At 40.0% G+C, this 12,174-nt stretch overlaps 1 protein-coding gene across 1 annotated transcript in view; it reads left to right on the forward strand.

Annotated features, from left to right (window-relative positions):
• The window catches only part of AK9 (adenylate kinase 9), a gene marked incomplete at its 3' end in the record, with an annotated part of 74,925 nt that extends 63,024 nt beyond the window's left edge, over positions 1-11,901 (forward strand). The window contains 9 exon segments of the mRNA XM_082306335.1: positions 710-911; positions 2,069-2,215; positions 3,805-4,025; positions 5,246-5,442; positions 5,970-6,139; positions 6,868-6,966; positions 7,047-7,149; positions 8,598-8,712; positions 11,699-11,901. Of these exon segments, the coding sequence (XP_082162461.1) occupies positions 710-911; positions 2,069-2,215; positions 3,805-4,025; positions 5,246-5,442; positions 5,970-6,139; positions 6,868-6,966; positions 7,047-7,149; positions 8,598-8,712; positions 11,699-11,901 (1,457 nt within the window).
• Between the last annotated feature and the right edge of the window lie 273 nt (positions 11,902-12,174).

Here is a 12,174-nt window from a genome sequence, read left to right on the forward strand (position 1 = left end):
AAATCCAGACTTACTTACACTATTTATACCACTTGTATTATTTCTGATTATTTTCTAATTGTTTCTTATTTCTTTCCATCAATATGATCTAATGTAAAATAAAGAAATATTCCTAGGATCAAGGACCAGAACCCAAAACTCCACATTGCCCAGTCTGTTCTAGATTAAAATAAAACAGATTTCCGTCTTTCTCCCCTCTCCTTGTTCCTCCATGACTCTTTCAATCCGCAGGTCTCTGCCTTTAACTGGAGGAGGAGAAAATTCAGCTTACACCATAGCTTAATGATTAGAATAGGGTGTCAGAAAAAGAAGAGACGGGTTCAAATTATCTCATATTAAGGAGGAAATTTTAACCATAATTCCCATTTCGTGGATAAATGATCTAACTGCTAGACTGTTCTGTAAAAGGGGCAGCATTGGAAGCGTATTTGCTAAGATATTTTGTAATAATATTGACTATTGCTGCTGAGGTTTGTGCTGAATTGAACACTGTTAGCGCACTGGGCATGCTCTGCACATATGCAAAGGTTTGGGTCCTTTAGGGGCCTAAGCAGGGTTCAGTACCCACTTACCAAGATTATGCATTGGAAATGACGCAGGGAACGAGCTGAGCAGCTAGCTTTGAAGACTAAGGACATACTGTAACAGACTGCTGGGTTGTGAAGTTGCTTACATAAAAGTTGTGTGTTGAAATCAAAATGTTTTGCAGTTGCCAAGAAATTTGCAAGTGTATATGGGTTACTGCGCCTGAGTATGGGAGATGCCATACGTCTAGTGTTAAACAATCAGCCAGAGACTGAGTTGGCACTTACGTTGAAGTGGCATCTTCACAAAGGACTGACGGTACCTGATGAACTGGCCATCCAGGCTCTAGATGTGGCTCTGATGAATCACGTGTGTAATACTACCGGGTAAGAGCCTTGTTTGGGTTTCAGGGTTTTTTTTAAGACATGCCAGGCAGTGACTCCCATGTTATCACTGTAAAACAATTCCACTAAAACACATCAGTGCTTTATGCATTAAGAAAATAATACGTACAAAATGAGGTTCTTCACATTACTCTGGGAAAACAGACTGAAGCATGATTTTCTGCAATTTTCAAGTAAGTATATTCCAGTAAATCCAAGTAATATGCTTTATGAAAGTTACCTTTTTTCAGTCAATAAGCCAATATTTTCTATTATCCTTTGAGAACTACCATTTTATCTCTCTTATACCAACTCTAGTACCAACTTGGACACATCTGATTCTCTTTGGTCATGCAGACTAATTCAGTACTCAGGGCTTTTTCTGGTTTTGTTAACAACTGAAGTTATTACGGAAGAACTGAAAGCAATGACTCTTTCCACCTCATTCATATGTGATCCTGATTTCCTAGGCTCTTTCTCCGCCACTGAAACACCTTCCAAACTGGGCAGACTTAAAAAGCTTCATGATCATGATTGCATGACATTCAACTCCTCTCCCCAAAAAGGAGAACTGTTACGGGGAAAGGCAATTCTGGAATTATCTCTGAAAATTATTTGAGCTTGAGATCAAAATTCTTTCACCTTTTCTTTCATGTTAAATACTGGAATATTTTTTCAGTATATTTTGCCCCAGTATTGCCTAATATGTGAAAAGCATTTCTTCTTCAATACGATTAAAAAAACTCAAGTACTATAAATCATTTTACTTTTCACTTTGAAAACTACTCCTCCCCATCCATATGAAGATTTCCCATAGTTAAAATTATGTTTCTGAATGACTGATGTGTCAGAATTTTAAAGTCCACCATTTTTATAAGTCAGAGCCATCCACTTCCATTCCTAGACCTTTTGTCCTTTGTGTATTTCCTTTACTCTTTACTATTTCTTATTCTATCTATCTACTTCTTTTTTTTTTAAATTTGATTGTAAATTCTTAGGAGTGAAGACTGTGTCCTTCAAGTCAGGGCAGTGATAACTTCATAGCATGGGTGTAGACTTCTGTCTCTATTGAGAAGGTACTAGGAATATACACAGTCTGAATGGTTAATTAGAAACTGACTTCTTAGGAAAACTGTCTTTCTGTTTCTGTTTGCATGCAGAGTTGTAATTGATGGATATCCTGTAACAAGAAAACAAGTAAACCTCTTGGAATCAGCTAGGATAATTCCAGTGAAAATCTTTGAATTAGAAATGGATGCAAAGGAAGTGTTCAGAAGAGCACTGCTGGATAAGGAAAGCACGAATAGGTAATGATGCTCCCTGACAGCAATATTTTTATCCACACGATATTGTCATTTCTCTATTTATGTGCCTCAGTGCTACACCCAGAGAGGCTGTATCTAAGCTAAGCTGGTGCGTAACCCAGCTGTCTCCAAACTCCACATATGAAAAGACACGGGCACCAGTCCCTCTACATTCAAATGCTTTCATTTCAACAGACCAGAAACGGAGACGTAAGGAATTTGTGGCGTGCTCTGGCCAGATCCCCTGATTGCATGACTGAGGTCACAGATGTGCAATGCTGTGCACCCACTGCTGAGTTAAATTGGTTTTAATGAAACTGCACATCAGAAATGTTACTAGTTCACTCTGCTGCTGAAGTTTATGATTCATCAGTTCAATTATTATCATCATAAGGGAAATTGATACTTCATCTAATAAGCTCTCTTTTAAGTCTTAATTGGAGTTCTTTTTAAATATGGAAATAATGTGTATTTTAATAACGTATACAATTCATGAGTTACTCATCTAAACCTTCCAATTCAGCTCGCTCCCTTCTTCTTTGTTTTTCTAAGGAGATAAATATTCTGTTTAAAGAGCTGATGGTTGTTTTCGAGGAAGAGCAGTAAGTAGTTTATAAATGGACAGAGAATTAAAAAGAACAGAACATTCATCTTAAAATTAAATTGTATAAGGACCTGGTTCTCATTAGACGAAGTGTTTCTAAGAAGTTCCAGATAGCTTAGAGCATTATTGCATGTCTCTTTCATTTTGTCTCTTTCTTTTTATCAAGTAATCAGTACAATGCTTAATTGTTTACTGAAAGCCTAAAGACAATTTGCACTGCAAAAAATTACATTAATGCTGTCTTTTTGAAAGTATTTACTTTTCATTTTAAATACCAAACTAATTACATTTCATAGGTTTAAATACAAATCAAATGTACAATATCAGATATTTCTGAAAAGTACAACTTACAGAGAAATTAATCCTATTAAAACAGCAGTTTATCTTTTTTTGGCATCATTTAAATTAACAACCAGAACAGGAAACGCTTCTATGTTCTAGTCAAAATACCCCTTCTGGTCTTGCATAATATTTTTAGAGGTCAGATGGATTATTTTCATTTACGTATATATAAATATGACAGTTTTCAAAATATATCCAAGGATTATGGCTACTTCTTGATTTCAAACAACAGCATAATTCAAAATTAAGCCTATTTTTCAATAAACAATTGACTTCCATTTTAAAAGTCTCATAGCATTTTGTCTAGGCTACCATTTAATGGTGTATTGGTAGTGTGTGTCAGTTAGTATGTGCTGGTACATTCCAAATCCTTTACAAAATTATTGAGTTGTATTCGGGAAATAAATAGCAAAAGTTTTGTTCCTTGTTTTGGAACATAACTGCCTGATCAGAAGCATGCTGCTTTTCATATGTAACTGGTAATATTCTTAATAAGAAAGTTTTATTTCTCAAATATGTTCTACAGTGTCAAATAAGCAGAATTTTGTAAGATGGAGTTAAAGTGAACTCTGGAATTTACACCTGAAATTCAATGAAATGATCTAATCTTCAGACTTAAATCGGTCTTATTTTTCATTGTCTTCAGACTTCCCTACCCTGAACATGACAGCTCACAGATTCTAGCTATTAAAAATTCCTGCTATAAACAGCACATTGATGCAATTAGGACTTACTATAAGAAGGAGCATCAGAACTGGTGTGTGATTGATGCCTTTCAGAGCAAGTGGTGGATCTGGAACAAAGTACTGCAGGAAGTTCAAGTGGTTGTTAAAGAAATCCAGATATACCTGGAAAGAGTAAGAGAAGGTAAAAGAACAACAAAGTTTCTCAGAATAATATTCATTTCTTTAAGAAGCTGCAATGTCATGGGTACATTTCAACTTGCTTTGGATGAAGCTAATTCTTGGGCACATACATACCCTCGAATTCTTCGATCTCATCTGCAGAGATCTTGAAGAGATCTCTTGAAGAGAGCACAGAAAAAACCAACTACAGGACAGCCTGAGGCGATCTTCCAAAGAACAGGGTAACAGAATACAGCTGGAACAAGTCAGAGATCTCATGGTCCATGGCAGATTCCTCAACATTGGGTGATAAATCACAAAGGGTACCCCAAAGTATACAAGGGGAATTACGACTTGCAGCTTCACTTAAGTGTCAGTGGAGGAAGAGGAAAGGAGGGGGAAAATGTTAATTATAAGTTCAGAATTAAGGTTCAATATGCCATCTGAGTTAATTTCTGTGCTGTGGGAGGAAAACCACTTTAGTCTAAAATGACACAGTTCCCACTTGAATTTTTGTGTGTCAGCACTGGTCAGGATTAAATATGCCCTTTAAACATGCCTGTACAGTTTAACTAGAATTCCTCTGAAGGGCAAACAGACTTCCTTATCTTATATCCACCTTCTGGTTTTAACTTTTACAGCTCTGTGGCTGCACCATTCTTAAAAATTGCAGTCATAAGCCAAAACAAATTTAAAATACATTTAACTTTTCCATATCAAGCTTGAAAAGCACAATTTTTAAATAGTTTGGGTTTTATATGACATTTTATTGAAGATTTTGACTACATTTCATCCAGATGAGACTGTAGCATTTGCAAGACATGGATGAATAAAATGGAGGCTTTCATCACACATTGTACTCTTTTTCACCAATGTAAAGAAATAAAATAATGGTGGAAATGTTCCTTAGCAACACAAAGGATTAAAACAATAAATCATAAATAAAACTGTCCCAGGGAAAACAGACTAATAAGCTAAGTATGCAGAGTATCCCACATCATTAATAATTATTATATTTCTTAAGTGCTAGAAAAATGTTATTAAAATTAATTGGGAAAATGGGTTACAACTTCATTTTAGTATCAATCTATAAAAACTGCTATTTTAATTCTCATTATTTCATATAATTTTCACATGATGAATTATATCATCTTCTAAACTGTAACATTTCTGAATAGAAATGTTTGATGTTTCTATGTCTTTCATTAATAAAACATTATCATTAATTGCTTTTATTAACAGGAAAAGCAGCCGGCATTGCTGATTTATGCATCACTCCCGAAGAGCTGCAGTATCGCCTGGGGGAGTTTGGACAGTACTGTCCCGTCAGCCTTGCAGAAAAGGGTGAATTGGTTGACTGCTCTGCAACGTCGTCATTGCAGTTTGCTGCAGAATTTCGAGGACACTATTACAAAATGGCTTCACAGGAAGAACTGGACGTAAGTGTCAGACAGCAGGTCAGAAGGCGATTACGGGAAGAGGGAACGTTGTTGCTTAGATTCTTTGATTCCATACAGAAACAAGCAATATGTAACCTGAATTAGACTAGTGTTGTTAGTATTGAAGCTTTTGTTCTGTATACTTCTGCTATCAAACGTCTAGGCAGACAAAATGCAGCACAGTTCATTCAAACCAAAGCTCCTCTTACAAATTGTCATAGATCAAAACATTCATTTTAAAACAACCATTTCCTCCTTTCTCCATCTGTTTTTGGGAGACTGGGGGTATAGAGTGGCTAATGATAGCAATGGATAGTGATGGATGGTGGACGGATAGTGATGACTTCAACTGAGAGTGGGCTGGAAAAGAAATTACTTACCCAAGAGCAGCAGCAGGGTCAGCACACTAGGAGAGGTGCTGTAGAAGAAACAAGTATCTAAATTGTGTGGGCCAGTCCTCTGGAGTTTGACTAATGGTCTTACAGTGCTTCTTTCATTACAAAAACATTTAATTCATTTTTCTACAGAAATTCTTGAGCAGACCAGAGGTTTATGTGCCACCACTGGCACCTCACACTCTCCCATCCCCAGATATGCTACCAAAGAAACTGACTGCAGCAGAAGTGAAGGCCTTATTCCCTGCAAGCGCTGAAATGCAGGGATACTGTCCAGTCACTTACCTAGATGGAAAACAGAGGTACATCACTGCAGTTTTCATAATCTGAATTACAGACTATGTGTCCTATATTAACACATTAATGAGGAAATACTTTCAAAGTACTTTTTAATAGTGTTCAGGGTTTGGATAGGAAAAACAACTACAATTCTATATATTGTGCCTGTGGCTTTGGAAATCAATGTAAAATCACCTTTTGAAACTCATATGCCTACAGGTTCTACAAGGATCTGTGTTGGCTTACTGTCTTTTGTGATGAAGACTGCTTGGATATAGTTTGAGTTTTCTCTATCATAAGCCTTCAGAAGTTCAAACAAATCTCACAAAACTTCAGGAGATGCAAAACTAGCTATTCCAATTTTTATAAGAGATCCATAAAGCTCCACCATAAAGTCCCACTGATTTCCTCAGCACGCAGGAATTTCTCATCAAGGTAGAACCGTAATAGTCAAGTCTATGCTGTCCCTTCATGATCTCCTCAACAGCTACAATTGGCATTTTAACTAGAGCTCTAAAGAAGCACTATAAAAGCCCCTTAATAAGCAGATTTTGAGGCAGAGACTCTCTCTCATTTTGAGCCTTGTAACCGTCAGTCATGCGGTGGAAACTTGGATGATCCAATTGCTACTTTTTTGTAGTTCCTATACTTGCTAAATTACCAGAAGGCTCACAGTAGCTCATGAATTTACACTGCACAAATGTTTCACATTTCTTGTGAATTACTAGTCTGTCTTGCTCCGTCTCTTCAGATATGAAGCATTGGTGCCTGGCAACATAGAGTATGCAGCAAAATATCACGATAAGACATATATTTTTGAAAGTGAAGAAAAACTGCTGAAGTTTATGAGGTGAATATACTAACTGCATTTTAACCTTTAATCATGTCAAGGTTTATACAACTTAAAAGTGCTTACTTTTACCTGGTTAGATTACCAGAGAAGTACTGGAACCTGAAGCTTCCATGTAAACTCCCTCCAATGAAGGAGCCAAAACTACTCACTGCACTTCCTTTGGCTGGATACCTTGAACAGGCCAGTTCTTGCTTTTCTATTTTACCATAAGATTTTGCAATGTATAGTATATCCCACCCAGTTTATTTCATTTTTAATGCAATGAGTCTTATGTTTATTAATGGGATTATATTAAATTGAAAATTGTGTACTTACAATTGAGAGGAATTTTTTTAAAGCTTTAGAATAATAGGTATTTGTAGCTTTAGTGGAAAAAATACAGGTAAGACCATCAGAGGGGTATAATAAACTGCAATATTTGTTTGCAGAAGACACCAAGTTGGGTGGAAGTGTCGATCTGCTGGAGGGTAGGAAGGCTCTACAGAGGAACCTGGACAGGCTGGATCGATGAGCCAAGGCCAACTGTATGAGGTTCAACAAGGCTCGGTGCTGGGTCCTGCACTTGGGTCACAACAACCCCATGCAACGCTACAGGCTGGGGAAGGAGTGGCTGGGGAGCTGCCTGGCGGAAAAGGACCTGGGGGTGTTGGTTGACAGCCGCCTGAACATGAGGCAGCAGTGTGCTCAGGTGGCCAAGAGGGCCAATGGCATCCTGGCTTGGATCAGGAATAGTGTGGCCAGCAGGACCAGGGAGGTGATGGTGCCCCTGTGCTCGGCACTGGTGAGGCCGCACCTCGAGTACTGAGTTCAGTTTTGGGCCCCTCACTCCAAGAAGGACATCGAGGTGCTGGAGCGTGTCCAGAGGAGGGCAACGAAGCTGGTGAAGGGTCTGGAGCACAAGTCTGATGAGGAGTGGCTGAGGGAACTGGGGTTATTTAGCCTGGAGGAGGCTGAGGGGAGACCTTATTGCTCTCTACAACTACCTGAAAGGAGGTTGTAGCCAGGTGGGGGTCGGTCTCTTCTCCCAAGTAACAAGTGATAGGACGAGAGGAAATGGCCTGAAGCTGCGCCAGGGGAAGTTTAGGTTGGATATTAGGAAAAACTTCTTCACCAAAAGGGTAGTCAGGCATTGGAACAGGCTGCCCAGGGAAGTGGTTGAGTCCCCATCCCTGGAGGTATTTAAAAGAATGGACGGATGTGGTGCTTGAGGACATGGTTTAGTGGTGGACTTGGCAGTGCTAGGTTAACGGCTGGACTCGATGATCTTAAGGGTCTTTTCCAACCTTAACGATTCTATGATTCTATGATATTATTTGATGGGTTTTCTCACTCTTGTTTATCGTATCTTGTACAATTCCATTTTGCTTTGATTTTTAACACCAGGATAGACACAAGTCTGCCTGGAATCATTTAAGGATAGTTGGTTACATTTTGAGACATGAATATGAAATAAAAAATGATTCATGGTCACTTCCCTCCCTATTTTATACTATTTGTTATCCTCTACAAGTCACCAACTTAGATATCATCCTATATTGTTAGATTTGCATGACAACAGGATCAGGCTTTGAATATATTTTTGTTCTAGATTTCTGTAATGGTCTTCTAAAACTGTTTTCTTTCTTTAGGGAGTAGCAACTTCTCTAATAAAAGCTCTGAATGAAGTAGGCTGCTTGAAGCCAAAGTTTCCATTCCTAAGTGTAAAAAAAACTGCTCTGCTGTTTGTCGCCTGCCATTTAAAAGGTAGTGTATAAAATACTACACTATAAAAATAATGAATTATATAGATGCAGTAAATCACCTGATACAACATTGATAACCAATGTATAGTTTTCTTATGTCCAACCTGGGAAAACACTACTATATACTGGTTTAAGTACACACTGCCAAGTTTCTTGGAAATGTGTAAGGACCAGGGAGGAAAATAAGGTTAATAGGATAGGTAGATAGGTAAGTGATCTCTCACAAATCATGAGACTTTAAAGACATTTTATCACCAACAACCTGATGGCCCTGAAAACATTTCTAACATGCATTACTGGAGTTTTTAAAGAGAGAGTAAAATGTTATAATCTAGGTGGTACTACATTTTAAACTAGTCATAGACAACCTGAATTTTCTTAAAAATTGACTAAAATTACTGTAATGAAAAACTGATGAAATACTATCTGAGGAATGGTTTAGGTGCCTGAATGCTTGCCTTTATTCAACTGTATCAGGTGGTCAAATGAAACTTAACAAACCTTGCCTTGCAGATAACCTGAAGACAGCTTTCTGATCATACACAACTCCAACAACACATCAGCTAAATATGTAAATCAGAGGTCTAATTGTACTGAAAAACAGCTTAAGTGCACATAGAACACCTGTCATTTTCAAAAAAAGCCCTTCTTTTGCATGTGTTTAGTACCAACACACCAAGTTACACAGTACGAAAGAATAGATATCCATGCAGATTTAAATAGATTTTTAAGTTTTTAGCACAGAGAAATGAAATGTTATTTATCAGCCTGCTTATTTGTGAAATTATCTGGGAAGGTGTGAATATTAATGTCGTTTGGAGTATCAGTACGTTGATTATTTTTAACTTCTTTATTTAATCGAGAGTCCAGTCAACCACCTTACTTTTCCATAACAAACAGTCCAAAATTAAAATGAAGTAGTTTGTACTCAGCCTAAAAAATGATGATGAAGTAAAACATCTCATGGAGCTACCAGAGGTTAGGATTCCTCCTTCACTGAGGAAAGTTGCTCAGTCTTTGTCTCCTATGTTCATATTTGGTATTTTTTAGAATTTTTGTTTAGATTCTTTTTTTGCCATCCAAGGTAGCAGTTGCAGCTAATAATCTTTAATAGTTTGCAATCAGCCTAAATAGTGCCAGCTTTCAGGATTTCAACCTAGTTTGCAGCTCTGCCGCAGACCTCTTTGGTCTGGTTTCCAGTCCTGCTGGAGATTTCTGGAGCAAGACTGACGCTTCTTCAACCCCAAAAGGTTTTGCCTTTTGTAAGCCAACCTGTTCAGTGGGTGAACTTTACCTTGCCTTTTGTCATTTAGAATTTTTACTTATTCTTTTAGATAATGGCAATCTTTATTATTTGTCTAAAGTTCTTCACGTGCTGTGTTTCCTCATGCAGCTTCCAGAGCCCTCCGGAATTTTCCTAGACTTCCACAGATTTTTGCTAGCATAGCTTTGTTAAGGAAGACCACTGAACAGTGTACGTGTACGATAAGCCCCTGTATAAATGAACAGTTCTTAAGCCAGCAAAACTGCCTTTATACTGTAGTTTGTTTCACCCACAAAGACTGATTTCATTCTATTGCTAGCACAGCTTTGCTAACATAACAGTGTCCAGGCTAGGAATGCTTTGCTCATATATTGCATCATTAAATCATTATCAGCACTGGATGATGAAATGGAAAGGTTATGCAAGTGCACAAATCTCTCCTCCTCATGCAGTGACGAACAGTTTGACCACAGGAAAACAAGTTATCTTCTTCTAATGCTGGGTAGAACTGCTTCCAACTTTAAGATACAGCACTTTAGTACACTGAAAAATCTCCTTGGCAAATACAGCGTCATTTTCTATTGTGTTCTCTTCAGAGTAGTCACACCGTCCTCGATCAAAAACTTGATCAAAGTGCTTCACATTGCTGTCCCTTGGAAATTTTTTACATCCTATTTCTATCTGAAGTAAGGCTTTCTCATCTTCAACTTATGTCACTCTCCAATCTCACATTTAAATAGGGAACAAGAAACAGCGGTTTAGTTGCTCCTGCAGCTTTTCTAACAATACTGGACTCCTTTCAGTATCCAAGAAGAGAAGGTACAGGCAATCAATCATAAATACAGAAAGATTTACTGGAAAAAAAAAGAGTAGGAAACCATACATCACTAGAGTGATTTAGTGCCCTTCAAGCTTGACTCCTGTAAGAGCTCTATGTACAGGTATGCTTGAAAAATCACTCAGAAGCTGTTAAAGCTAGTGGGCTGAAGTGTCTCAGAGCACAGTTCTTCATGCTGTCCAGTTTTCGTAATGAGATATAAAGTACCATTTACAGGAAAAAAATGGTTATGATCTGGCTGTCTTAAATCACTCCTTCCCCTTTGCCTCAGCGTAACAATTAAAATAACAAAGAATACTCTGAGGGCTGGCACTCAGTACTAACGTATGCCAAAATACAGCTTAGGGGAGAGAGGTAAGAACGAAAAGAAATACTATCTTCATTGTAGAGTTCTCGGCCTTGACGTTTCCCTCCTCCTCTGAAGTACCAGTCAGCTCTTGTTTTTTTATGGGCGAAGCATTTAGGTCAGGAGCAGTTGCGCGAAGGCCGCAGCGGCCCCGTGCCAGCCACGCCGCGCCCGGGCTATCCCCGCGCAGCGCCATTCCGGGGTCTGCCGCTGCCTCAGCCAGATCTGCCACTGCCTCGCCGATCCCCAGCCCCTCAGGCCCGAGGAAGGGGAAGCTGATGGCAGCCGAGCACAGGTCTGTTACTGGTTGGCAAAAGCCTCGATCTTTCTCAGTATCGTCACCCTTTTGGGGTTAGGAACTTCTGAAACACCAGACTCGATTTTTCTGTTGGTTTGGCGTCAACGGGCACGGCCCAGGGCAGTTTTACCCCTACCACGGATAAAAACATCAGGTGTAGACGTGAGCCCTTTTAAAATTTCTGTAACGTCACCCCAGGAAGTGAACAGGGGACGCTAAGGCACCGCTTCACTTCTTGCAGCGCACAACCCCCGGAGCTCGGAGCCGGCGCGGCAGAGGCACCGGCGGAGGCTGGCGCGGTTCACGGAGCACTGCCAGCTCCTCCCCTACCTGCGGGCGGCCATGGCGGGCCCCTACCGGGAGCCGCGCCGCAGGCCGCCCGGCTTCGACCGCAGGCTGCGAGCCTTCCTCTCCCTGAAGGACGCCGGCCCCGCCTTCGCGTAGCGAGGCCTGCGCGCCGCCCGCTCCGCCTCCCCGCTTCCCGCCGGGAACGCACGGGGCGCGGCCGGCACGCGGCCGCTGAGCAACGTCAGCTTTTCTAGCACCGGTTTCTTTCTTAGACGCGAAATCTCAACATTAAACTCTCGTGCCTCGAGTCGCGCCTCGCTTAGCGATTATTCCGGCGGCCCGCGCGGGGGGCGGCGCGCGCTCACGGGGCACGCGCGGAAGGCGGGCGGGGGGCGGAGGGCAGGGCTGGCACCGCTCGCCCCGCCCGGG

Source organism: Platalea leucorodia (genome assembly GCF_965183815.1).
Source record: "Platalea leucorodia genome assembly, chromosome: 3".
Taxonomy (NCBI): Eukaryota; Metazoa; Chordata; class Aves; order Pelecaniformes; family Threskiornithidae; genus Platalea; species Platalea leucorodia.